Here is a 27,620-nt window from a genome sequence, read left to right as displayed (position 1 = left end):
ACCACAGCGCTATGTGAGCCCTGTCCAGGGGTTCGAGGCGTAGACGGTATGCAGATTCGACAAGACCCGGCAACACGTGCAGCACCACGGTGTTAAGCTGTTGATCGGGGCGCAGACAGGTCTCAGTATCTCTTTTGTGTCCCTGCGCCTCGGGGGCGTCGTTTGGCCAGGGGCTTGTCTGGGTTCGCACTCGAGGACCTCCTACATGGACCCGGGGGACCCTGGCACTCCGCCGAGGAGGTCCCAGCCGGGGTGTCACGCACGGAACTTGTTTAGATCGCTCGTCAGGTGGGGGAGGGACGGCCTTTGACCCATAAACTGTGGAATTATTCTAATGAATTGATCTATTCAAGTAGGAGTAAAAGATATGTGCATGACAGAAATAACATTGCTTGTTCTAACATTACTTGGACATAATAAGATATCTGTGGATGGGTTTAAGATACATTTGTTTGACTGCACTTAAAATGAAACCTTTAAACAAGATAGCATATCTAAACTGGTTTAAATATAATTTTGTGTTTGCTTATATAAAGCTTTGCTTTATTTTTAAAAAATTAAAGATGTGAAATGATGTAATAAATATACTCCGGTAAACGCAGCCGAGAATTATACTACTGGATTTATTGCTTTCCGATAAGGACAGTAAAAAAATAAAATCCAAGAAGATTTAAGGTAAGTTTTAAAATCACTAGAAACCCAAAACTAATTAGATAATATCTTAGGTAACCCCACACAATTGTGTATCTCCGAAATATTTTTTAAATAGATAATAAAAAGACCAAAGTATTTAGTTTATATGTTTTTTATTTAAAAACTATTAAAGCTGCGGCTGCATTCTCTTAAAACCTAAATCTTATTGAACTAGTAAAGCTTGGTTTTCTTAAAGTCTAAATCTTAATGAACTAGTAAAGCTTGGTTGGTCCTATAAACTAGGTAAAGCTGTTATCACAGTGCTAACGATTCAATTGGAAGACATGATTCGTTTTAGCAGGAGTTGCTAATGGAAGACAGGATTCGATGTCGGTAGTGATTTGCTAATGATTTAGCGATGGAAGACAGGATTCGATGTCGTTGCTTATCAGGATGATGATGATGATGATCTACCAAGGGCGCCACATGGTTTCCTGGGCTGGCTTGGGGCTGGCGGCGGACTCGGAGTCCTCGTTGTCGCTGTGATAGCCCGAGGAGGCGGGGCTGAGTGGGCGAGGGGCGACTGAAGTCTGGACCTGATCGGCCTGCAGCATGCGCTGGAACTCCACTCCCAGGTGGGTCATCACCGTCTTGCCCACATCCACGCTCATGGCCGGGGTGCAGGCCATCACGCGGGAGATCTCGCTGACGGCGTTCATGTAGCCGTTCTTGAAGCTGTCCATGGGCAGTGGGGAGACCGGCGCCTGCTGCTTGACGACCTGTTTGCGCATGAAGACAAGTGCCGCCTCCAGCATCTCGGCCTTGTCCATCCGCAGGATGGCGTCGTCGCCCTGGAACTCGGCCACCAGGGTCTTCAGCGTGTCCAGGCACTTGTTCATGCGGGCCCGTCGCTGCCTCTCCAGCAGCGGCTTCTTCACCTTCAGGTAGTGCTGGGTCTTCGAGACGAAGCCGTTGGAGCCGATGTTGCTGGTCTGTGGTGCCATTTTGAAGGTTGTTTTGTAGAAGTAGTTTTGTGGAAATGAAAGAGCTGATCTGTATTGCTTGCAGGATGCTGCTCGAATGATGCCGGATTCCTCGACTGCTCCGGCTTTTATAGCCGAGATGAGAATCTGGAGAAGGTCCTTGCCGGAGGACCTGCTACCTGCGAGCCCCGAGCCGTGGAGAGCTGGAAATCTTATTGCTCGGCTGTGCGTGCGTGGGAAAGGAAACCGAATTCGAAATCGCTGTTGTTGGGTAAAGAATGAGTTTCCTCGGCTGCTTTCCTTGGCTCCCTTTGTGTGTTTTATTCCCTGCAATTGTCTAGCCATCCAGGAGTGGGGGCACTTCGTCCTGGCGACGCTTTGTAACTGCAATTAAACCGTAAAATGCTGGCCAAGACGTGGGAACGTGGTGCCCGGAATTGGTGTACCAATTGTCTGCGACAAACTGATTCGGTTTGGGCCAGCAAATGAAAATCAAACTGGGTAAAATTGTAATTGTCTTGTTGTGGCTTACTGATCTTTGGACCGTTGAGAGGAAGGGAGGAGATCGCTTAGAGCCTCGAGGAGATCATTGCCAGTTACACAAATAAGTAGGTGTTTTGAAGGAGTCGCATCGTGAGCCCCTAAATATAACAAAAAGTACCTTATAATAACATCATATACTCGTACGTATTACAGATATTCTGTGATTTATTAGTATAAGCTTACAGAACAATAATACTATTAAATTAAATTACTAGATTGTCTCATTCAAAAGAGACGAATAAATCAGTAAACTAATTAAAAACCTAAAAAATCTTTCTATTTTTAAAGACTCCTCCGCTCATGCAAGTAATTGTAATTTCCACTTTATTACAAACAAGCACTTAAAGCACTTTCCTAGTCATGGACCCCCATAGCATTTCACTGTCCCATAAATCCTGACCCAATGTTAGGTCGATCCCCACATCAGCACAACCCTTAATGGTAACCCCAATCCCTATTCCAGATCCAATTCGAATTTCGGATCCCGAGAAAGTGGCAGTCACCGTTGCTGCCGCCGAGGTCTCGAGGGGTCTTTCGGGGTCTCTCGGTTTGTTTTGCTCGATTTTCATATCGTGAGAACCGCTCGAGACGCGTCGTGTGTTTCCCACGCGATGTGCACACCTGCCATTTAAGACGCTTATATGGTTACGATTACAGGCACGGATACACGGAGCGAAGTACAGACACAGATACACTGGGCCGCAGATACACAGAAGCAACAACCAGATGAGGACCTACATTTATCTGTCGGCACACATTTATTGCGCCGGCGCGACGCTTATTATCAGGCCCAAGTAGCAATCGTCGTGTGACTGACTGATGGCCTGACGGACTGAGGGACTGACGTACTGACGTACTGGCGGATTGACTGACTGCCAGACTGACGAACAAACCGACTGATTACCGGCTACTGCTTCACTTTAGTTTTTCACTCTTGTCGCCGTCATTGACGATTGTTTAATTTAAATTGCCAGTCGGCTACCAGTCGGTTGAGTTGGCTTAATGATTATGGCCGGGCCCCGAGTTCCTCGGAACTCGTACGCAATAGTTATTTGTACTTTACGACATGGGCTAATTGAACGAACGCACCCGCAGAAGAAGTTTAACGAGCCGTCTGTCATTGATTGAAGTCGAAAAAGCTGAGCGCTCGAGAGGGGGCGCTCCAGCTCGTCAATGGGCAATCAAATCATTATGTCTCCAAGGTGAGTGAGACTCCCAGTCCCCAGTAGCCAGCCGACAATGATCCCATCGCGGCTGACTGGCAATCCTTTGAGGGATTTATGCCGGACCACCAGTTCGTTTGTCAGGTAAATGTCGCCGGCAAATGTTTGCCCGGCCATAAATTAGCCGCACGATAAGTGGACAATTGTTGCGAGCTGGCCTGAGCTCAGTGTCCACGGTGTCCGCAATCCGTGGGATGCTTAGAATAGCTTGGAATAACTCAGAGCTGGCTGGAGAAGAATGGCCACTTCCTGGTGTTAATGCGATTGTTCTGGCCTTAAATACATCATGGGAAAAATAGCCGAGACGTTAATGAGAGTGGGCCTGAACATCTTCGAGGCTTTCACTTATCTTGACATTACATGGGATTGTCTCTAGATTTTTGTGTTCCAAAATTACAGAGGAAATTGTTTTCTTACTCCGAAGCTAGTGAATATAAGGTAACCACCGTTTCTAGGGTTATTCGATTTAATTATCTTATTATTATATATGTTTTATTATATGAAATGTCAGGAGCTTTAAATATCGGATATTTCCCATTCATCTTTATTTAGTATTTAAAGTAAATAACAGTATTTTAAATAAATAACAGTTTATAAACTTATTAATGAACGTTTTATTTCTGGTTTGTGGCATTCAAAAGGTCTGTTCCTACTGAAGTATGAAGTAATTATAATTATAGTTAATTTAAAATATAAGAAATAAGCTTCCAACTTAGTAATAAATATATTATGTATTCAAAACTATGATAATTTAGCAGCATCTTAACCCCTTCACTTTCTCTCCAAAGCAACTCAATCCATTTAATCAGCTGAACCATTTAGCACTCAAACACAATTGACCTTTCGCAATCGACCCCAAACCCACTTTATAGAGAGCTCGTGCCGAGGTGCAGCAACCCTCGTGCGAAAACCCACCTCCCAATCCTCGGCCCACAGACAACAAACACTCCAAATTATAAGACCATATAATTCGAATTAAAACACTATCAAAAAGGCCGCCGCAAACGCTGCACCTTGCTCCGGCGAGGATTCCCTAAGCCGGCTGTGTTCCAAACACGTGACTGACCCACGCTCCCAATCAGCGGAGCAGAGCAGCACTTGTCCTCCGCCACGCGTTCGACCAACCTGCAAGCTTTCCAATCCCAAAAGCAAACATCAATCAGGTGGAAAGCAAAGGCAGCGCGTGACCCAACGGCGGGCGAAGCAATTAAGCAAAGTTGCTGCAACTCGGGAGCGGCAGCAACATCAGCAGCAAGTGCAATATGTGTCAAAAGGGGCAACAGCCACAGCAACAGCAACACCATAGCCAACGACCATAAACAACCACCACCACCACCACCAATATCAAGGCAACGAAATGAGCGGGGCTGTGGCCTAAATTGCAAACAGCTGCCACTCGAACCGTGGGATACTTTTTCCCCTAGCCTCAGAAAGCCGAGATGTGTGCCCAGGATAGGGGAAGGAAGGCCCTTGCTGTCGAACCTTATCCATGGGAACCACAACTGCTCAACGCTCTCAATATTTATTCTGCATTGAAACGGGAAAAAATGAGGATGGTTCGAGAAATAAAAAAATTAAGAAGGGACGACAAGAGTCGGGGGTAAAAACGAGATTATCCTGCACGTGTTGAGCTTGCTGCTGGGTTCCTTGCGCTGAAAGCGTGGCAGGCGAGCGTTGGGCTGGCACTCTGGCACTCTGGCACTTGGGAACCCGGGATGATATGATACTGTAGCTGCTGCTCCTGCGCGGAGTTTGCGCATGTGGCGAGCACATGTGGCACTTGTCTTGGGTGGTGGGCCTGCTGGGTGGTGGTTGCCAACCACCGCCTGCCTATAAAAGCGCGGCACTTGCCATCAGCCCACAACAGTTGCAATTTGCAGACCCACGCGTCAAGAACTCGAAATCTCTCTGTCATCATGTCGAAAGTGAAGAACTTATTCGCCAAAATGCTGCAGCGTTTGGGCAAAAACCACGCAAATACCGACAGTCAGCGGTACGATAGCTTGGAGGAGATTGCCCAGAACCAGGCCAACGAGAGGATGTTGCGGGAGACCCAGGGGGGCGTGGAGGAGCACCTGGTCATCTGCCTGGAGACGGCGGCAGGCAGCTTCTATTGGCACTCGCAGTAGCAGCTCCGGCAATCTGGGCAGAATGATTGCTGAGAACCAAATCATCGGCTATCACAATTGCTGGCGAGTCAACAACAGCAATTATAGTAAACACAGAAGCAGCAGCAGCCACTCTGGTTGCAACAACAGCAGCAACACGACGAAAGATGCCACAAACTGCAATTATTATTGCAGTGTCAACAGCAAAATCCAAAAATTCAGAGCAACAAGGAGTACAGCAGCAGCATCCCAAACAAACTGCAATTATTATTGCAATGTCAACCTGCAGCGACACCTCAAAGAGCCAAAAGCCCAGTAGCAACCAAGGGGACCCCTTAAGCAACCGCAAAAGCCACTTGGCCAACAAAATCTACAATAACCTGTCAACAAAAAAGCGAGAACATCAAGAGCCAAGACAGTAGCAGCCACATAAACTATAACAATTGCAGCAATGTCAACAGTAGCAACATCTCAAGAAATCACCACAACAGTCTCGAACAACAGCAGCAACGTCAAGCAAAAACCGGTAGTTAGAGCAGGCCAAAGCGACTGAATGGATGAATGAATAATACAAAGCATATCATCATTCGATTTTCAATGAATGAATGGAGCTGTCAATGGCATGGGGTGGAGCACCAAGTACCCAAGGGATCTCTCCAGTGGGTATCCTAGGGATATTATTATGATAAATATAAAATACATTTGTGATATAAACTCAAGCTAGTTAGTGTACTAGAAATGTTATTAGCTTTTAAGACATCAAAATATAAAGAGAAAATCAATCGAAACTATCACCAGTTTTTTATGGGTAATTGGTAAATGGGAAAATCAGGCCAATTGGATTCTGATTAAAGGAAAATCGAATAATGGTTGCCCTCGACAAATCTTTTAGGCGGCTTATCAAATTTAATTAGATCTATTGTTGACTTTGTAACATTGATTGATGTTTGTTATTATGAAAACCCTCTTAATTTGCCACAGGTTATTACACCTCGTTAATAACTTGATTTAACACAATAAGTGACATTTAAAAAACCTACTTTGTAATTACGAAACAAAATGTAAATCAAAGCTCAGCCCCTTGAGCTGGCAATATACCCGCATATCCGGGCATCAGGCTAATCGCAGCAAATGATAATCGCCGCCCTGTCATTCCGCACAAAATGATAATTTCCTGTCGCCGGTTCTCAAGCTTGCTAAAAATCCAACTCTTTTTTTTTAGCTTTTGCATTTCATTCGATTTTATTGCGCATGCGTGGCGCGCAGCGAGCTTCTGTTGGGGGCCCTTTGGCTTTTGTTTTTCAGCGCTGCTCGCTTCTGTCGCGCGTTTGGCGTGCCAAGCATGCGCACACATATTCAATTACACGGCAGCAACATGCACAGCACGGCGGCAGCAGCAGCAGCCCAGCAGCAACACCAGCGATTATAGCGAGGCATTGACAATAAGCCAACCCCGTTGCGTGCCCAAATGGCTGCCCCTATTTAATAAAAAGAGGAAAATACAACAAGACCCCTGAGCTGGCCATGTGCAGCTCGAAAAATTTTCTCACAGTCCGAGTCGCCACAGAAAATTGTAACGGCTTGTTGTGCAGCACACTCTCAGCACGCAGCGCACACACACTTCCTGCCACAGCCACGGCCCCTCAGAGCTCTCCAGACCGGCCACGTATATTGTTTATATAGTTAACGAATGCGATACATTTAATCTTTAGTGTGTGTCAATTTGCCGTACAGTCATTTGGTTTGCATGTCCCTCGTCGATCCGCCGAGCACAACCATCCCTTTTTTCTGTCTCTGGGCTCGGGGATATGGGATATGGGATATGGGAACTGGGTCCCACGATGATGATGTCCCGACGTGAGCAGGAATACCAGACGCGTATATGTGTATGCCACTTAGCGATCCCGAGCCGAGGAGCCCAGGAGTCGAGGGCCGAGTGTTCAACAGAAGCTACAATTCAGCATTCGTAATTGACAACAGCGGGAGCGAGGGAGACGGCTGATATAGGGCCCGCGATGGACAGGAAAAAATTAAATAAAGTAAAGGGCAGGTGGTAGTTTTTTCAGCACTACCCGTGACTCGCACTCGCAGCTCGGTCAGATTTACAGTGGTTCGGGTGGGCTTGGAAAATGGTTGAAAACCTCGGAGGGTTGATAAAATAAAGTTATCATCTGTTTCATTAATACTTTCTACAACTACATGACTATAAAATCTTTTACAAAAACATTTCATTCACAAATATACCATTTTACCATCTTTCCTTTTTGGAAATACCATCATATGGTTCATGGGTTCATAGCAAACCTGCCCAAAACACCTTCCACACAAGTTCCTGTATCTTACACATCTGTTTAGAGAATATCCCTGAAACAGCGATCTTAAAAACACCTCATCGACCTTACGTTTTCCAAGATTCAAGTTCCCACACACCTCCGGAGTCTAAATTATCCGTAGCAAGTAGAAAACAGGCCGCAAATATCCGAAAACTACAAGGTACCGAACCTGCACGGAACACCTTCCTCAAAGGAACCTACATTTTCAACACTTACGTCTAGCAGACATCCTGAAACCTGCAAGGATACCTTTTACAAAAGTCCTAAAATTGCACACATCTTCCGTTTGGAAAACCCCAAAAACCACATCTCTTTCCCACGGCATCCTAAAGAGATACCAAAATTTACCGTAGCAAGTTAGGAACAGGCCACGAAAAATCCGTAAGGTACAATATTCGAAACCTGCAAGAAATACCTTATACAAGCTCATAAAATTGCACACATCTTCGTTTTGGAAAACCCCATTTTCCACAACCCAAAAATCACATTCCCACGATCCCTACGAGAATTTCGAAAACTATCCCCAGCAAGTAGATAGCAGGATGCGTAAAATCCGTATACCTTAGATTTCACCTAGTTGGAAAAGCCTGGAAATCGTCATTGAAGAGAGCAAGGGAATTGTGAAATTCCCGCATGTGTTCGATCGGGTTGGCCCACTGTGCCATGTGCATAAGGGCTCGAAACTCGGTGCTCGGACTCGGGACTCGGGACTCGCACACGGACTACCTCCGATTATAACTTATAACACCAACGAGCGAGAAAAATCTTGTGGGAAACTTGAGGGCAAAGTGTTTCCCACGATTCGAATGTCAGTGGAAAGGAAAACAGAGAAGCAGCATGTGCAACCACCGTGGCACCACCACCACTGCACCGGCGCATCTTCATCCCCTGCCGAGACTTGGTTACGGAAACAGTTGGGGTCACCTTAATAGGATATAGAATAAAGGCCCTACATTTTTAGGGTTCTATATAAATTTTGTATTTAAATTTAAATGTATGCTCTAACATATGAGGTATGGCAGAGAAAATTAGTTGGGAACCCAAGTTTGTAAAACATTTTTATTAAGATCTTAAAATAAAATTTAAAGTATATAAAAAAGTTATATTTTTTAGATTTTTTTTAAGCTAGGATATCGAAACATTGGAACTATAAGTTTTTGAACCTCTTATGATAGTTGTTAAAATCTGGAATAAATATCTCATATAGGAACGAAGAACTCGAGGTGTTCTTATTCTCGGGATCATATTATCTCGACCCTGGCTGTGCACCAAACTTGTTTGTGGAGAAAAACCCACCACCGAAAATGCAGGCGAGAGGATCGTGTCCCAGTGACTGAGTGAGAGTAATTTGCTCCGCAGGTGGTGGTTCTCCTGGGGCCTTGCCACACTCTCTCCGCTCTTTCTCCGCGTAGCGTGCGCTGAGCACGAGACGCTCTCCCCAGCGGCACGTGCAGCTATAAAAGCAGCGGTAACCGGAGACGAGGGCAACATTTCCAACGCAATCGTCGTGCAGTCAACATCTCAGGATACATTCCTCCGCAAGACCGAAGAGGTTCTTCAGCCAGACATTCTTCAAGTTCCCGAGAACTCACAACACAAATTCCAACACAATGGCCACCAAGTACGAGATGTCCAAGACCTACCAGTACCGCAAGGTGATGAAGCCCCTGCTGGAGCGGAAGCGTCGTGCCCGGATCAACAAGTGCCTGGACGAGCTCAAGGATCTGATGGCCGAGTGCGTGTCCCAGACGGGCGATGCCAAGTTCGAGAAGGCCGACATTCTGGAGGTCACAGTGCAGCATCTCCGCAAGCTGAAGGAGGCCAAGAAGCAGGCCCCGGCCAATCCCGAGCAGAGCTTCCGTGCCGGATACATCCGGGCGGCCAACGAGGTGTCCCGCGCCCTGGCCTCCCTTCCCCGAGTGGACGTGGCCTTCGGCACCACCCTGATGACCCACCTGGGCATGCGCCTCAACCAGCTGGAGCAGCCCATGGAGCAGGCGCAGGCCGTCAACACTCCGCTGAGCATCATCTGCGGCGGATCCAGCAGCTCCAGCTCCAACTCCAGCTCCTGCTCCAGTGCCAGCTCCTCCTACTCCGCCATCAGCCCCGTCTCCAGCGGCTACGCCAGCGACAACGAGTCCCTGCTCCAGATCAGCAGCCCCGGCCAGGTGTGGCGCCCCTGGTAAATCTGGACACGCATCCGGATCCACTTCGAAGGACTGAACCCCCGCCGACGGGCAATCGCGCAATCGGAACTGCCAGCTTTAGAAAATGCTTTACAATGATCCTCATTTATTTGTTACGTTACCGAGTTTTAGGTTTCTAAGTTAAGTCTGTGATAGGGCGCGCTTTATTAACTTTTGTCTTAACTCAATCGAGCAGAAGTCTGTTTTTACTCTACTTATACGCAAATGTTTACCAACTAAGAGATCTCAAGAATGCAAGCAAGAGAAAAGATATGAAATCATTTTAAATACAAAATATCAAACGAAATTTACCGAAATCTTCTTATTTGGGGAACTCTTTTACAGCACTCTCCAATAGGATATCTTGGTCCTGCACGAGTTTTGGATGCCTTTCTTTTCCAATAGGAAGTACAAATCTCCTGGGTAATTAACCTTTCATTGAAGGAGAAGGCTTCTTTTGATTGAAATACATCACCATACAAATGTTCATGCACAATACTCTGAATTCAAATATATTAAATATTTACGACTTACCCACGATTTTATATCCACCGCAAAACATGTGCACCGTGTGCTCTAGTTAATTTAATACCTACATGTGTAAGGGAATGGACTTCTTATAAATTATGTTCATTACCTCGAAAACCATCATTATTTTAAACGAGCTAAATTAATAATATGTTCCCATAACAAGCAAAACATAATGAGCGATACGAGATACACTGATGAGCACTTAGTTGTAAGGCCTGTGGTTGTGGTTGCGAAACCACTACCCCGTCACAATTAAGAACTTGGCTTTTTATTGTTAACTATTTGTAAACTTACGTCTATTAAAATGGCTTCTTCATAAAATAAACCATCGAATACAAACTCGAAATTGATTTGCGATCTCTAAACATATCAAATAAATCAATAAATAAATCAACCATATCAATCATATCATGTCAATATCAATCAAACATTACACATTTTTCAAACCAATTAGGACAACATGTGAATTGTTGGACACCTCCCCTACCCACTTAATATAATCCATAAAATATATCCTCACATAAAAGGTCAATAAGGAATGTATGCATCTTGTCTCATTTTAAAACCTTTACCTTCTTTAGGATATCTGAAGTACTTCCTTTTGTGTTAATCAGTCAAATTTGTACATATATTGTGGGGTGAAAAGGGAGGTAGGCACTCGAACCCAAATCCATTTTACATCCCATTAGCCTTTGACCCCTAAATGACGTAAGAAGTGTGAACATCCCTACCTATTACAGCAGTCAATGAAATGTTACTTTACCACTTATTAGTGGTCAATATTATGGTCTCTCAATATATGGGATGCTTCTCCTGATGAATCAATCTTTGAAGATTAATCATCTTTCAGGGGGTTGCAAGGGAGGGTCGTAGGTCCCCTAGGTAGGCATCATTGCAAAAGGTCACCTATTGTTTCCACTATAGTAAACCCCCTCCCAATTTACATCTTGTTAGCGTTTGACTCTTGGATAATGGCCAGAAGTGCTTAAATCGGTTGCATATTATAAATACACAATAGAGTACTAATAGAACACCACTTCATTATCTGCTTGGTCTTTATAGAGAATCACCTATTGTAATATTACAACTATTAATCAAATGATTATGATAAGTCAATAAAATAAAAATGAGTATGTAAACACCTCAAATTTAACCGGCTTTAAATTGCCAAAGCCAGATTTAGTATCCCAACATCCTAACTTATTTAACCTACTCCCAATACCTAGCTCCTAGAGTACTCAAAGAAGTGTGGACACCAATTGATCACCTATTAAACGCCAATTAGGGGGGTTGCAGGGAGTCAGCTACATGCCGTGGGCAGGCATTCCGGCACAAGACCCACCTCACCCTGGGCAGTGAGTACCACTACCCAATCCACGAGTGTGGCACGCGGGGCACACTTTCTGCGCCCGTTTGACCCACGTCGTCCCCCTGCCAACCACCCAAATCCCCGAGATCGAACGAGGCAACCCAAGTCAAGCCGACAACAGGCAGTCGAACGACCCGGCACGAAGCCAATATGCCACATCCACTAATTGTGTCCAATAAACACTCGTCGACGGGGCACTGTGGGAACGGAAAGAGGAGATCTGCCGGGCGGAGGAGTCGGGGGCCCAGGCCATCATCATCGTCTGCAGGCCGGGCATTGATGAAACAATAAGCGAGTAGATGGCACGGCAGGATAACAATGCCGGGGCAGCCCACGCACAACCAGATCCCCCACTCCTCAGGCTCCTCGGTCGCCAGCGATCCCTAGCCCGATCCGATCCCATTTGCCCACATACGTGTACGTACTTTCCCATTCCAGAGACACGACAGGATGAGGCAGTGAAGTATGCATTAAGGATAATAACACCGGCCCAGAAAGCAATGCGAGCAGCCAAAAACAGCGACAGCTGCAAAATTTGTGCCCTGATCCTTAAACTCGAAAAAAGAGACGGAGCGGAGCGAAGCATGTGGCCAAAAGGGAAAACAAACGAGAAAAAATTGTGTGAGAAACTTACTTTCAGCTCGGTTCCCACGCCACGAGCCACAAGGATTGTCCTCCGTCCTCCGAAAATGCAGCTGTTCCTTCAGAGGGAGACGGCAGGAGCCGGGGTGGCTTGTGCGAGCGAAAGAGAGAGCAGAGAAGGTGCGTACCAGAGGGTGGATTTCGAGGGCCCAGGGAGCCGGTATAAAAGGCCGGTCCTCCACAGCGCAGAGTATCACTCACGATTCCGCCATCGAGCAGGCAACAGCCAAGCCGAAAGAGAACATTTCTAAAATTTCCTTTCCGAAAAACACGCAATATCATATCAAACATGGAATACACCAGCAAGACCCAGATCTACCAGAAGGTGAAGAAGCCCCTGCTGGAGCGCCAGCGACGGGCCCGCATGAACAAGTGCCTGGACAACCTGAAGACACTTGTCGCCGAGCTGCGCGGCGACGACGGCATCCTGCGGATGGACAAGGCCGAGATGCTCGAGTCGGCGGTGATCTTCATGCGCCAGCAAAAGACCCACAAGAAGGTGGTGCCGGAGGAGAGGACCGCCCTGCCCCTGGACAGCTTCAAGAACGGCTACATGAACGCCGTCAACGAGGTGTCACGTGTCATGGCCTCCACACCTGGCATGAGCGTCGACCTGGGCAAGTCGGTGATGACTCACCTGGGCCGCATCTACAAGAACCTGCAGCAGTTCCACGAGGCCCAGGCCGACTCCATGGACTGCTCCTCCATGGACAAGGCACCGCTCAGCCCCGCCTCCTCGGGATATCACAGCGACTGCGACAGCCCCGCCCCCTCGCCACAGCCCCTGCAACAGCAGCCCCTGTGGCGCCCCTGGTAAACACCTGAAGGGGTCGAGTGGTGGTGGTGGAGGAAGGCGATGGTGATATGGGAGAACCAACCAACAACGCATCTGTGATAGCCCAACTGTGATGGCAACCAACTAGCAAAACGAAAACAATTAGCAAAACAATTAAAGCAAATATAAACCAATTTAAAAAGAACACGTAAACAGTTTACTTCATGGGGTTGTTTGGGTTGGGGATTGCTTTCACTTATTTCAGGTATTTAACTGCCAATTGGAACCATAAGGGAATTTTCAAGATGCAACTGATCTACCTGTCTTTCTCAGGTGTTAAAAGGATACCCACTTTACACGCTAACTATATTAAATTGAAATTTAATTCCGGCCGAAAGTCTTAGCAACTATGGCCGATTCCCCCTGTACCTTAAGTTTACAAATAAATAAATACAAAAAAAATTAAAATTTAAATTTTATGGTTCAACTATTGTTTTAAATTAAAACATTTTTTAAACTTATTTTCAAGCTTTTAAATTTTCATTAAACAACATTATTTTTTCTTTATTTTTGGTGTTATTATTAATATAATTAAAATTGCGCGCCAACTACACTGAAAGAACGGAATCACTTTTTTTTTTAATTTCACACTAAGTTTTGTTAAAAATGTATATTTCTAAATAAATAAGAATTATAAGTTCTAAAATATAAAAAAACATTCATTTTATTATTTACAACTCTTAGAAATATAAAGAAAAACTTACTTTGATCATAAGGTAACTGCTGCCAGTTCATTAGTTTCCGCGCAATAAAATGTATATATTACATAATTAATTTTAAACAATTTTTAATTTACAAAAGATATGAATTGAATTGAATATGAATTGTTATAATACATTTACCTCAAGATGAATTTGTAATTTAATAATCTAGGACAGTGGCGCCACCTTGTCCATTTTCGGAACTACACAAATAGAATTTTGTACATGAATAAAATTACGTTTTTATTTATTAAAAATAGAGTTTGAGTGTAAACTGCAGTCGAAAGCTATCAGGGCAGAAAGTAGACTAAAAATGTAACAGTCGTTGCATTTTAAAGTCCATACCAAACTTTTTTTAAGTGTCCTTTCTTTGAACATATGCGCGCCATTTGAGTGGTTTTGAATCGCGCGCCAACATTTGTATTTCAGTATATTTCAAAAAACTGTGTTGGTATTTTTTATACGGCTATGTAATTTATTTTAAAATAAAATAACCCAAGCCCTGGTAGAAACCGTTCTCCGATGTTGAAATATCTTTATTTGCTGACACTTAATATAATTGAATATCAGAATATAAAATCAGTATGCAAATAGTATTTTTATTTCAAAACGTATCGATATACCGATGCGTTTACCAACACTGTAGCCGCGCCTGGTCACACAAAATCCCAGAGCGCACGGCAAAATTGCCTAAACCCCGATAACGATAACCGATAACATACATGTACCGACGCGGCCCGTCGCGGACAAAAAAAACAGGAAATTATAAATAGAAACGGGCAGTGCCGATGCCCCAAAGGCCCCCGATTGCCAGCTGCCCCCAACGGCGAGGATTCGCAGTGCCACCGAGGTGAAAAGCGGCGTGCAGAAGGAGTTGCAAAAATAAGATTGAGGCGAGAACGCCATTTACAAGCCGCGTTTGTACAGCGAGTGCGCGTGTAGTAGAGCCGCCGCAGAGAGAGCGAGGGAGAGCGCGTTCGTGCGTGTGTGTGCGAGAGCGAGAGAGCGCCGCCGCCAAAGCTGCCCAACACATACACGAATGCTCAGACACACTTCGGTCGGCAGAAAACAGGCAATTTTATACGGGCGAAAAGTTACAAAAAATAATTTACCCACTTTTCGGTGGCGAAAACAGTGAAGTTCGCGCAACCCAGACCAGCGATTCGAGTGCGGAGCATAGGGATAGCCTGCGATAAAACGTGCTAATCCGGGGCATAAAACTGGTACTGCCATTATCTCGCTTTTTTAATTGCTTTTGTTTATTTTTTGTATAGGACACACAGTATAATTTTTCTTTTGCGCTGCCCGCGAGTGTGTGAGTGTGTGTGTGATTTGGCCACTCGCTGGTTTCTATGTATGTGCCCGTATCGCCGAGCAGAGTTGCCGCCTGTCGCGCACAGTTGCCCAAAGGCAAACACATTGCTTGTAAAATTAAATAAATATCGAAAAGGAACTACGCAAGTGCAAATGAACCTAAGAAAGTTTAAGTATAACAAACATTAGAGGCAGAGGAAAGCAGAAAAGAGTGCCTCGCAGCCATTCGTTTCGCCAACAGCATGGCAACCCTGTTTAATTGCAGTCTGTCTGTATATGTTCGCATGTTGTTTGTGCAAAGTGTGCCGTCTTTAGGCAGAAAAAGTGCTATATTTTCGTTGGCCTATGCCCGACCCGCTCCCATTAAACAATCGGCAAGGGCCCCACGGAGCCGGCCGAAAATCGAGCTGTGATTTTGCGTAACAATTCCGGGGGCCACATGCAACTGTGCGCTTGATTTTTCGGCGGTAAACACTCACACTCGTACCCTCGCTCCCGTTTCCTGCGCCTGTGTGCGTGTGTCTCGCTGGCCCGCGTGCCCCTGTGTGCGTGCCCATGTACGTGCGTGCGAACGTATCGAAAAAAATGGTGCAAAAATATATGAAAAAGCATAGCTAAGCGAATACATGGTGATGTTGTTGTAAAATTCTATTCGCAGGATATGCAGAGTGCGGAGTAGCCCGGAAATGGAGTGCCACTAAGAGCCGGTTCCGTCTGCTCAGCGGGAGAAACAACGCGAAATAATAAAGCGGACAACTGCCATCGTCGGAAGCATACAAGAAAAAACACAGCAGCAGCAGGAAGAGCGAGAAAAAACAAGAGAACCATAAAAAGTGCTGGGTAGCAGAGCTCTGGGTCTCGACGGGGACTTGCCAGCAGTGGAGTGCAGTGCCGTGCTCAGGGACAACCGGAAGGAAGCAGCGAGGCAGCAGCAGGCGGCCAAGGAGGAGCAGCAGCAGGACTTCCGCCCCGGCAAGTCGGTGTCCACCTCGGAACTATCGCCACCGCTCTAGCCGGCAACATACCAGCCTAACAACAACATGTATCCCTCACCGGTGCGCCACCCCGCCGCCGGGGTAAGTCCAACCGCCCACCCCCGAGCCCCGAATCCGTGCTAATTGTGTTTCGTTTCTCCCTCTCCCTCCCACGCCATGTGATCCGCCCGCCACATCGATGTCCGCCTGCACAGGGACCACCTCCTCAGGGTCCAATCAAGTTCACCATCGCCGACACACTGGAGCGCATCAAGGAGGAGTTCAACTTCCTGCAGGCGCAGTACCACAGGCAAGTAACCAGATGAGGTGGATTTTATAGTGCAGGCTGATCCTAATACCTCAAAGGGGAACCAAGAGTAGTAAACCCCATTTATCTAATCATATTTGGAGAGCTATGATCCCACAGAATGCTAATATCACATAACTTATTCTTTTGAATATGAAATAAGACAAGGTCTTTAGTTTTTGGGAGAGAAATCTGATATCCTAGGGCTAATCCTAATCAATATAATGCCTTTTCAAGATCTAATCGTTAATATATTCAAGTAATTTGATAGAATTGATTAAATTACCATCCCTACTTTACAAGAACTTAGTTATCCAAGATCTTATTAAGCAATCCCTATAAAAGCATAGCGGATTAAATCTTTTTAAATCTCTGACTTGCCCAAAAATTAGTTTTACATGGCATGATATCACGAAATATATGTTTCTTACCAGCTCATATTAAATGATTAATGGTCTTTGGAAACATTTTATTGTTTATTTACCCGTAATCTATGTATCTGTAAGCCCACTTTAATAACCAATCAAGTGATTATCACTTAAGAGCTATTCTGCCCCAGAAGTAAAGGCCCAATCAGCCCCAGTTGAGGTTAAACGAAACCTATTAGAACCCTCTGCCCTAACATGCCCCAAAGAGATCGCATCTTAGAGACCTCGCTGTGCCGCCATCGTATGGGACCGTGCGACTGTGTGAGTGTGGATGCTGCGTCTGCGTTTTGCGAAAAGTAAAACAAAAAGCCGAGCTGAGGAGAGCTCAGAGCTGAGCCAAACCGGTTTGGCGCGCCATATGCGCCGCCGCCGCTCGTCATATAGGATAGGATTAACCTGCGCCGCCGCCTCGGCCGCCACTCCATGCTCCACAATCGCCGCTTCCTTGCGAGCTCTGCCCGAGAGTTCTCAAATTCAGTTCGCTTCCGTCGCCCAACTAATTTGCCCGTTGATCACTTTTCCTGTGAATTCCAGCATCAAATTGGAGTGCGAGAAGCTGTCGAACGAGAAGACGGAGATGCAGCGCCATTATGTTATGGTAAGTCGTCGTCATGATTCTCAAATTATCGAGAGATCCCTTAGCTAATGCCCTGTGTTTTGCCATCCCCCACTCCCCGCAGTACTACGAGATGTCCTATGGCCTTAACGTGGAGATGCACAAGCAGACGGAGATCGCCAAGCGGCTGAACACACTGATCAACCAGCTACTTCCATTCCTTCAGGCCGACCACCAGCAGCAAGTGCTGCAGGCGGTGGAGCGGGCGAAGCAGGTGACCATGCAGGAGCTCAACCTGATCATTGGGGTAAGTGCATCGAGGACGGACGAAGACGCAGAAGGATCCCGCGGCAGCAGCAGCACAACGGTTGAAGCGTTCTCGGCTAGAGTCGAGCAGGGAGCAGGGCGGATTGGGGACGCGGTTGCCCCTTTGGAAGGGTTCTGCACAAATTAAGTTTGTTAAAGAGTTCCCAAAGGTGGTTTCCATGCAAAGAGGCAACCGAGTTTGAGCGGGAATCTTGTTTATATTCAGTTAAGCTCCCTTCTTTGGGCCACATTTGATTTGAGTTTGTTTTTCTACTTCCTAATTTGTTATGATTTCGCATTCCGACCAATACAATCCAATCCAATCCAAACAACGTTGTGCAGCATCAGCAGCAACATGGAATACAGCAACTTTTAGTAAGTTTGTTTCGTTGCAAGTTCATTTACTTATTGTTTGTTTACTGTTGCCGTCTGCCGCTGCATCCGCCGAATGTGCCACTGCCACAACTACAACTACAGCTACAGTGCCTCACTCCCCCTTGTTCCTTCTCTGATTTGATTGTCTATTTATATTATCAATATTGTTTCAATAACGCTTCAAACGCCGCCAAGTTGTTGATGTTCTTATTAACCGAAGATGGTCTTTGCTAGAAAGATAACCTTTTTATTTTGGAAGTAGCTCATTTAGGATAATATCCCTATTCATTATCTTCATTGCGTACTTATGATAACATTTCAAGAGTTAACAAGATGGTTAAATTTAATGCCTAAAACATACTCGAATTTAAATCAAGTCAAAGTTTCTTGTTCCACCTTCTGGGGTAACGAAATTTGCATTTTTGTATTAACTCACTTGATAAAAATTAAATTCAAATGCCGAACCGGAATTTGTAATTAGCAAATGCTAGATAAAAAGATTTATGGCGGAAAAAGAATAACATTGGAACCCTAAACGCAATAATATCACTTAAATATGGCAAACACCACCTAGTGTTAATGTTGTCGTTGTGTTTACACACATCCACACACATTCCAACGCTTTCATTCTTCTCACCAAGCACGATGTTCATGCTGAAAGCCAGCCACGCCCACGCCCGATTTCATACGATCTCATGGTTCCATTGCAGCAACAGATCCACGCCCAGCAGGTGCCGGGCGGACCGCCACAGCCGATGGGAGCACTGAATCCGTTTGGCGCCCTGGGCGCCACCATGGGCCTGCCACACGGACCGCAGGGTCTGCTGAACAAACCGCCCGAGCACCACAGGCCGGACATCAAGCCCACGGGCCTGGAGGGGCCAGCCGCCGCCGAGGAGCGATTGGTGAGTGCTCTAGATCTAGCTCTGCACATTCCCTGCATATTTCGAGCTCATTTTCATGCTGATCTTGCAGCGCAATTCGGTTTCGCCGGCCGATCGTGAGAAGTACCGCACACGCTCGCCGCTGGACATCGAGAACGACTCGAAGCGTCGAAAAGATGAGAAACTGCAAGTGAGTATCGAGCTTCTTTCGGTGTTAGCATTGTGCCCTGCCGCCAGTCCTAATAGTCCTGGTATTAGTAGTATCTATCATCCATCATCGCGAATAACCGATAACTGTCATCTCATCTGAGCTGTTGCTGTCTCTCAACTCACCAAAAAACCAAATCTCGTAGTCTATCCATTGTTGTTGTCCAAGTCTGCTAACACTCCCCCAAATCATGCTAAACAAAAACTATATTGCTAATGTATAAGAGACAAGACTGGAGAAACCATGCCTAAAGTCAAGAGCCTCGGCTTTAGGGGCCTGTTCCGGTTTTCACTTCTTAATTTGGGTTGGATTTAGGGGTTCCCTATGAAAAACACTATAACTTTGAAGCTTGCGCCATTTTAATTGCTCAGTAACTTATGATAAATAGTAGTGATATTTTAAAGTAAAATAGAATAAATCAAAAACAAATAGTTGAGCTCATTTAGTATATATTAATATATATTTAATTTCTAATTTGTTAACACGTATTAAACTAGTAAGTTTGCTCATATAACATTAGTCTTTATTATTTGACACATTTTCATTAACTTACCTTTTCTAAATAACAGCTGAAAGTCCCCACCTAGATAATTAGTATTTAAAAAAGAAAATTAGAAAAGGTGTTTCCATTTTTATTTAACGACAAAAAATACTTGTGAAAACCAGAACAGGGCCTAATTGCCAATTATTTGTTACTAACTATTGCTATTGTGGTTGTTGTTATTGCTGTTGTTCCCTGTGGGTTTTTGTATGAATTTTGATTTATATTGTTTTTGTATTTTTTTCAAAATTATTTCCAGGAGGATGAAGGCGAGAAAAGCGATCAAGATTTAGTCGTAGATGTTGCAAATGAAATGGTGAGTTGAGTGTCGGCCCAGATTCAATGCAACCATCCCAAAAAATCCCCACAAAAAAGAAAAAAGAAATAAAACCAAACCACACCTTTGCTATTTCGATACCCGCCTTGAAAACATTACTAAGTACCCACGTGTGCCTTGCAGGAATCCCACTCACCGCGCCCCAACGGCGAGCACGTGTCCATGGAGGTGCGCGACCGGGAAAGCCTGAACGGCGAGCGCCTGGAGAAGCCCAGCAGTAGTGGCATCAAGCAGGAACGTCCGCCCTCTCGCTCCGGCTCCAGTTCGTCACGTTCCACACCCAGCCTCAAGACAAAAGATGTGAGCAGCTAAAGCTTATACCTAACAAGTATCGAAACTAATTAAGAAACCTCCCTTCCAGATGGAAAAGCCGGGCACACCGGGCGCCAAGGCACGCACACCGACACCGAACGCCGCCGCTCCGGCGCCAGGCGTTAATCCTAAACAAATGATGCCGCAGGGACCACCGCCAGCCGGCTATCCGGGTGCACCGTATCAGCGGCCGGCCGATCCCTACCAGCGTCCACCGTCGGATCCAGCCTATGGACGACCGCCACCAATGCCGTACGATCCGCACGCGCATGTGCGAACCAATGGCATTCCACATCCCTCGGCCCTGACGGGTGGAAAGCCGTAAGTTCCTATTTGTCACCATACTGCGTCATAAACTAACATATCCAATCTCGTCCACAGTGCTTACTCTTTCCATATGAACGGCGAGGGTAGCCTACAGCCGGTGCCCTTCCCGCCGGACGCGCTGGTGGGCGTTGGCATTCCTCGGCACGCCCGTCAGATCAACACGCTGTCGCACGGAGAGGTCGTCTGCGCGGTAACCATCTCCAATCCCACTAAGTACGTGTACACGGGCGGCAAGGGGTGCGTCAAGGTGTGGGACATCTCGCAGCCGGGCAACAAGAATCCCGTCAGCCAGCTGGATTGCCTGCAGCGCGACAACTACATCCGCTCGGTGAAGCTGCTGCCCGACGGCCGCACGCTGATCGTGGGCGGCGAGGCGTCCAACCTGTCCATCTGGGACCTGGCCAGCCCGACGCCCCGCATCAAGGCCGAGCTGACATCGGCGGCGCCCGCCTGCTACGCCCTGGCCATCAGCCCCGACTCGAAGGTGTGCTTCTCGTGCTGCAGCGACGGCAACATCGCCGTATGGGACCTGCACAACGAGATCCTGGTGCGCCAGTTCCAGGGCCACACGGACGGCGCCTCGTGCATCGACATCAGTCCGGACGGCTCCAGGCTGTGGACGGGCGGCCTGGACAACACGGTGCGCTCCTGGGATCTGCGCGAGGGTCGCCAGCTACAGCAGCACGACTTTAGCTCTCAAATCTTCTCGCTCGGCTACTGTCCCACAGGTGGGTGACACCAGATGCTGGTTTGTGGACTGCTATTAATCCTTTTTCTGTCATACCCCAGGTGACTGGCTGGCTGTGGGAATGGAGAACTCGCATGTAGAGGTGCTGCACGCATCGAAACCGGACAAGTATCAACTGCATCTGCACGAGAGCTGCGTTCTGTCGCTGCGCTTTGCCGCCTGCGGCAAATGGTTCGTTTCCACCGGCAAAGACAACCTGCTTAACGCATGGCGAACACCCTACGGTGCCAGCATATTCCAGGTGAGTTCTATTGCTATACTATAAACACTATCCCATATTAATGTCCTGCTCTTTCAGTCGAAGGAAACATCATCCGTACTTAGCTGCGACATATCAACTGACGACAAATACATTGTGACGGGTTCGGGCGATAAGAAGGCTACTGTCTACGAAGTTATTTATTAAATCCACAAAACCAAGCAGTTTTTTCATTTTGTAATAAGCTCGTATAGTTTTTATTACATCAGAAAACAACACAACATTTAACTACAACAAGCAAAATGTTCGAAATCATGCAAACAACAGAAAACAGAAAATCCAGCAAGCAGCAGCAGAATCGGCAGTTTAAAGCGAAGGAAAACCAGAAAGGCGGCAGTAGCAACGCATCAAAAAAGCGAAGCAAAAATGAAAATTCTATAATATATATACAAAAAGGAAAACTAAAATTTTAAGCGTACTTGTAGCTACTAAGCCTAAGCTAAGTCCAATAAATAAAAACAAACCAACAAGTTGAACACACACAAATTGCAAGTAAAAACGGAGATAAAACAAGTAAAAATGAGAACCAGAGCGAAATAAAATGCATGCGAGCAACAGAAACGAGACGAGTATGTTGTAAAATTAACGAAACAAAACAAAATCATAAACAGAAACAGTCGGCGATACCTACCTACGTTCATCTTAACATAAAACAAATAGGAGGATAAGTGGAATAGTCATTGCAATTGCACGATCAGGAGCAGGAGCGTTGAGATTATGATTACCAGCTGAGCAGAAGAGTTACACACGATGCGAGTGCTTTTAGTTTGTCCTATGTGGAGAGGTTTTGTAATTTAGCTGACGAGTCAGGCAGCGAATGCAGCAACAAATGTACTTTTAAGTTGTCACTTTCCTTACCTCCCGACTCCCCGGCACACACACAGCATACACAACACAACACCACACCACAAAACACATTGCATAAAAGAAGGTATATATATAAATATAAATGAATATACTTAGTAAGCATTTTAGTTAAGAGTTTTACATTATAAATTAAACACGGAACAACTTTTGAAACACTCACTCGCATTGGGGGTCAGAGGAAAGGCGATAGATGGATAGAGCTCTGAGCAGTCGGCTTTTGCTTGTAATGTAATTTGTAATTTGAAAATGTGTAATGAGGACGATGAGGAATCGGCGTCGGAGTCGGAATTACTTGTGTGAATCAAACTCTTCAGAACCAAACTGTAAAATCCTATATTTTGAGCAGCTAAAACACAACAAGGGACGCATTGAGAACCGAAACCGAAAAGTAGAACACACAGCTAAATTGTTTAGTGTTTAGAGTATATATATATGAAAACGAATCGATTTATATATAATGCGAACGGCGAAATTGTAATAAGCAAGAGATAGAGTGCAGCACACGCTTCGATTTTTAATTTTACAAATATTATTATTATTGTGGTTATATATGTATATAATTATATTATAAATAATTGAAGCAAAACGAAAAAATAAAAAATTATATGTAATCGAAAGTAAATCTCCAAGGATTGCTACCTTAAAAACGGGGAATCAACCGAATCCTTTTGGTGTTACACCAAATTCATCTTATTTTAAAGTTCTGCCTCGAGAACCATTACTTATAGATTAATTCTCGCTTAAAACACATCTGTGGTGTAGACACTTCGCTGGCGCGGCAATGGGGCACCCTGCTGGCGGGACATTTTCTTGTGCAGCTCCCGCAAGCCTTCGCACTGGCGGCCCGAGATCTGGCGGAACTTGTCGATGGCAATGGGCAGCAGGTTGTCCACCAGAAAGATCTTGTTCTTCATCACAAAGTTGGGCTGAAAATTACACTTTTTAGGGGGAATCAATAACCAATTTATAGAACTCACATCCACGGCCATGTCGCTGGGAGGTTTCAGCGAATGTTGAGATATAAACAGCTCCTTCAGCAGGAGTTCCAGACTCTGCAGCAGCGTCTCACACTTGGCCAGGCAGCCACAGTACTCGGTGAGCTGCAGGAAGTGCCTGATGAAGACCACCGTCGACTGGGTGAGGTTTATCCAGGTGTCGCCCGTGGCCTGGGCCCGCACATCGATGCCCAGGACATCCAGCTCGAGGAGCAGCCGCTTCAGATTCGACTTGGTCTGCAGGTTGTACGGCTGCCAGCTCTCCTCGGTGCGACCCACGGAGTCCAGCAGCCGCTCCTTGGACTCCTCGATCAGCGATTCGAGTGTGGTGCGCAGGAGTCCCTCCAAATGGTAGCTGATGTCCAGGCCAATCTCAGTGAGCTTAGTCGAAGGCTTGCGCACACGCTCCACGCACTTGGCCACCGCCTCCAGGGAGGTTCCTTTGGTCAGATAGTGCTTGATCAGCTGGCTGGCAAAGTATTGCAGCTCGGCATTGCACCAGACCACGAGAGCTGGAGGAATCATTCTGATTAGATTGAGTTTACACAGAAATATAGGGGCGGAACTCACCACTAACGCAAGCTGGTTGCTGCTCGAAGGCGGTGAGGAAATCGCAGGCCACCTGCGTCAGATCACAGAAGAACAGCTCCGAGATATCCGCGTTATTCCTGCGCGCCTCCCTTTGTGCCACCCTCAAGCTAACAGCGCAGACCTTCAGCAGAGTGGCACTGGCCTGCCGATAGCGTCCCATCTCCACGAGGATCTTCAGGGGTCTCTTGGCCGCCCTCAAAGCGATTTGCAGATTGCGATTGTGGCTGTTGGACAGCTCGTTGAGCAGCACATTGATCAGCTTCAGCTCCTGCTGCTTCACCTTGCTCTCGATGGCCTCCGCCAGTGGCACCTTCTTCCTGCTCTCGTTTCGCAAAAAGTCCTGGGTGCGCTTGATCAGCTCCTGGGCATCCTCGAAGTGCCGCTGGGCCACCAACGTTTGAATCTCCTCGCTGGCCGTGCCTAGCCACTCGGGCGTCTCGTCCTCCAGGGACTTGGGTTCAGCCGGACTCTGTGGAGTGCTCTCCTTTTCCGGCGTGTTCGCCTTCGACTGCTGTTTGGCCCGAGTGGGAGGCTGTGGTGCCTGACCCTTCTTCTTTTTCTGGTCGAAGCGGAAGGCCTCTTCGAGCTTTTCGATCCACTCGGTTTTGCCCGCAGCCGTTATGCTCTGGTAGATCTTGGAGCCATCTGGCGTGATGATGTTAATGGCGTTCTTGACGCCGTCCAGGTCCTTGATGTTGATCACAGCTATTTTCTTGGGATCGTACTCGGTGAGGAAGTCCAGGCGTCTGGGGGATACGCATATCATTAGTTATTAGATTAAATATGAGATAGAGAGACCTACTTGTCAGGCTTGACTTTGCAGACAATCAGCACATCGTTGAAGAGGAAAAAAAACACCCGCTGGATGGGCCTGTAATCGTTGCCATCCAACACAATGAGCGCTCCCTCGTTGAGGAAGGTCTTGCCCTCCAGGTTGCCGTTGAATCCCTGCACCATCTCCTTCACCGCTCGGGTGGCATGGCTGTTCTCCACCTCCTCCGCCGCCGTGGAGCTCTCCGCCTCCAAGCTCTCGGCTTTCAGGTGACTGGAGGTCTTGCCATCCGTCATGGTGGCCAAAATGTTGCGCTGCTCAATCAGAATGTGGGACAGTTGATACATTTCCGACTCGAGATCTGAAAGGGCATGTTTTCGGTGATTTATATAGATGCTAGGGGGCGTAACCTACGCGATATCTCCTTGGCCGTCTGGATGAACTCCATGTAGTTCTTTTTGCATGTTTGCTTCAAAGTGGCGGCCGTGGTTTCGTTGTAGGCCTCGATCTCCTTTTTTCGCTGCTGCAAATCGCTGCCGCCCACACATTCTTGGGTGAGGTCTTTGGTGTCTGTGGGAGATGTGCTAGGTACAGATCTTATAGAGGTATCAAATCCCAGGAAAACCTACATTTCTCAACGCTGAAGTTGAAATCGTCGAACTCCTTCATGATTTTATTTGGAATGTAAACTGCAGCTGACGCACGACCATTCGCAGCGAAGCACGGTAACCTTAGTGATGAAAAGTAAGGTGGCTCAATGCAACTGGAAACAACATGTTCTCACTCGCAATTACGTATATGCTATATTATCTTGCTTTATTAAATGCCTTAAATGCGTAGGTTATTTTTTTTTTAACAATTTTAAAGTTTTTTTTATCCTACTGGGTCTGACATTTATTTAAGAACGTTTTTTTTTCTTTTATTAAATCCTTTGAATATAGTAGGCAACTGATTTTAAAAATGCCTTTCCATAACCACCTGTAGCTGTGCAATTTTCCATTGAATGCAATGGGAACAGTTCAAACTCAAGTGCCCCGGCACAGCTGCTTCTTCTTTCCAATACATTCTCCTGGAAGCGCAGACACGCCTTGACCACCTTACAATCGCACACACCCTGCGCTTATTGTTTTGGTCGATGAGTAATCTTTGAGAATCTCCAAGAAACTTCGTCATTCCTTCGCAATTGGCTCTGGTGCTTAGAAAACATCCTCAAAATGGACTGGCTATTCGGCAAGAAGATCAGCCCCGATGAGATGCTGCGCAAGAACCAGCGGGCGCTGAACAAGGCGATGCGGGACCTGGACCGCGAGCGGATGAAGATGGAGCAGCAGGAGAAGAAGATCATCGCGGACATCAAGAAGATGGCCAAGGAGGGCCAGATGGACGCGGTGAAGATCATGGCAAAGGATCTGGTGCGCACACGGCGCTACGCCAAGAAGTTCATGCTGATGAAGGCCAACATCCAGGCGGTGTCCCTCAAAATCCAGACGCTCAAGTCGCAGAACACAATGGCGCAGGCCATGAAGGGTAGATATGGGTTAATCAGCTCATCCTTAGGCTTACTAACTTCATGTACTCCCCATCCAGGTGTCACCAAGGCCATGCAGAACATGAACCGCCAGCTGAATCTCCCGCAAATCCAGAAGATCCTGCAGGACTTCGAGAAGCAGTCCGAAATGATGGACATGAAGGAGGAGATGATCAACGACGCCATCGACGATGCCATGGAGGATGAGGGCGACGAGGAGGAGACGGATGCCGTGGTCTCCCAAGTGCTGGACGAACTGGGCCTGCAGCTGGGCGAACAGCTGGGAGATCTTCCCTCCGCCTCGGGTTCCCTGTCCATAGCAGGGGGCGCTGGCGCCCAGAAAGGACCCCAGGCGGTGGCCGCCGGCGGAGTGGGTGGCGCTGGGGCCGCTGGAGGCGGGGGCGGCGCAGGAGGAGGCGGAGCAGGGGGATCAGGAGCTTCCGGTGGCAGCGGCGCCTCCTCGCCCATGTCCGACGCCGATGCGGATCTGCAGGCGCGCCTGGACAAGCTGCGCAAGGATTGAGCTACTCCCAGGAAGCACTGCCCGCCCGTTTTATATAAGAGCCACCCACACCACACCTGTTTGTATCTCCCGGAAAGCGAATGTTAAACTAAAGAGAATGCTTGTGATTTTCCTTCCCTGCGTGCTTGAAAAATCGATGAGTAATTACCATTTGCGCGCTATAAGTGGGAAGTACTAAGTAGTTACATAAAATTCGCAATATTTGTTACTTTAGAGCTATGCAAAATTCGGTATTTTAAAAGTTGTATACATTTCATGCCTGTCTTCAATAAAATTAAGCAAGAGGAATTGAGAAACTTTGTTGATTATCATATTTTATGGGTTTCAATTTGAATACTTTCAAGCAGGTGTTTCAACAACCGATTGTGTCTTATCTGGATA

General features: G+C 46.5%; 7 protein-coding genes across 10 annotated transcripts; 5 read left to right on the top strand and 2 right to left on the bottom strand.

The window, feature by feature from the left end:
• Positions 1-789: 789 nt before the first annotated feature.
• On the bottom strand, positions 790-1,695 carry LOC108025141 (enhancer of split m5 protein). Its single transcript, XM_017095413.2, has one exon. The coding sequence runs from the start codon at positions 1,635-1,637 to the stop codon at positions 1,104-1,106; it is 534 nt and encodes a 177-aa protein (XP_016950902.1). The 5' UTR covers positions 1,638-1,695; the 3' UTR covers positions 790-1,103.
• Positions 1,696-5,259: 3,564 nt separating this feature from the next.
• Positions 5,260-6,267, top strand: LOC108025162 (enhancer of split m6 protein). Its single transcript, XM_017095438.2, has one exon. The coding sequence runs from the start codon at positions 5,299-5,301 to the stop codon at positions 5,509-5,511; it is 213 nt and encodes a 70-aa protein (XP_016950927.1). The 5' UTR covers positions 5,260-5,298; the 3' UTR covers positions 5,512-6,267.
• A 3,034-nt stretch (positions 6,268-9,301) lies between these two features.
• LOC108025097 (enhancer of split m7 protein) lies at positions 9,302-10,525 on the top strand. Its single transcript, XM_017095359.3, has one exon. It carries the CDS (start codon positions 9,434-9,436, stop codon positions 10,007-10,009), a length of 576 nt encoding a protein of 191 aa, XP_016950848.1. The 5' UTR covers positions 9,302-9,433; the 3' UTR covers positions 10,010-10,525.
• Positions 10,526-12,757: 2,232 nt separating this feature from the next.
• Positions 12,758-13,522, top strand: LOC108025126 (enhancer of split m8 protein). The gene has a single exon (XM_017095393.2). It carries the CDS (start codon positions 12,841-12,843, stop codon positions 13,366-13,368), a length of 528 nt encoding a protein of 175 aa, XP_016950882.1. The 5' UTR covers positions 12,758-12,840; the 3' UTR covers positions 13,369-13,522.
• A 1,250-nt stretch (positions 13,523-14,772) lies between these two features.
• Positions 14,773-23,452, top strand: LOC108025285 (protein groucho). 4 transcript variants are annotated; one of them, XM_017095666.3, is made up of 13 exons: positions 14,773-14,937; positions 16,060-16,477; positions 16,591-16,685; positions 17,645-17,708; positions 17,791-17,973; positions 19,064-19,252; positions 19,323-19,421; positions 20,240-20,296; positions 20,441-20,617; positions 20,679-20,950; positions 21,011-21,684; positions 21,746-21,945; positions 22,003-23,452. In XM_017095666.3, exons 2-13 carry the CDS (start codon positions 16,442-16,444, stop codon positions 22,108-22,110), a joined length of 2,154 nt encoding a protein of 717 aa, XP_016951155.1. In that variant the 5' UTR covers positions 14,773-14,937; positions 16,060-16,441; the 3' UTR covers positions 22,111-23,452. The 4 variants fall into 4 exon arrangements, with proteins under 4 accessions (XP_016951155.1, XP_016951154.1, XP_050745273.1 ...); XM_017095665.3 differs by having other exon boundaries at positions 19,058-19,252; XM_050889316.1 differs by lacking the exon at positions 14,773-14,937 and adding an exon at positions 14,967-15,310 and having other exon boundaries at positions 19,058-19,252.
• Positions 23,440-25,933, bottom strand: LOC108025023 (exocyst complex component 8). Its single transcript, XM_017095278.3, has 6 exons — positions 25,818-25,933; positions 25,603-25,758; positions 25,219-25,549; positions 24,396-25,162; positions 23,808-24,337; positions 23,440-23,756 (listed from the first exon to the last, which is right to left on the bottom strand). The coding sequence occupies exons 1-6, from the start codon at positions 25,855-25,857 to the stop codon at positions 23,571-23,573; spliced, it is 2,010 nt and encodes a 669-aa protein (XP_016950767.1). The 5' UTR covers positions 25,858-25,933; the 3' UTR covers positions 23,440-23,570.
• A 339-nt stretch (positions 25,934-26,272) lies between these two features.
• On the top strand, positions 26,273-27,535 carry LOC108025416 (charged multivesicular body protein 2a). The gene is made up of 2 exons (XM_017095897.3): positions 26,273-26,715; positions 26,776-27,535. The coding sequence occupies exons 1-2, from the start codon at positions 26,403-26,405 to the stop codon at positions 27,237-27,239; spliced, it is 777 nt and encodes a 258-aa protein (XP_016951386.1). The 5' UTR covers positions 26,273-26,402; the 3' UTR covers positions 27,240-27,535.
• Positions 27,536-27,620: the final 85 nt, after the last annotated feature.

Source organism: Drosophila biarmipes, chromosome 3R (assembly GCF_025231255.1).
Source record: "Drosophila biarmipes strain raj3 chromosome 3R, RU_DBia_V1.1, whole genome shotgun sequence".
Classification (NCBI taxonomy): domain Eukaryota; kingdom Metazoa; phylum Arthropoda; class Insecta; order Diptera; family Drosophilidae; genus Drosophila; species Drosophila biarmipes.
Note: the sequence above shows the minus strand (reverse complement) of the source record. Positions and strands in the feature narration are given on the sequence as shown.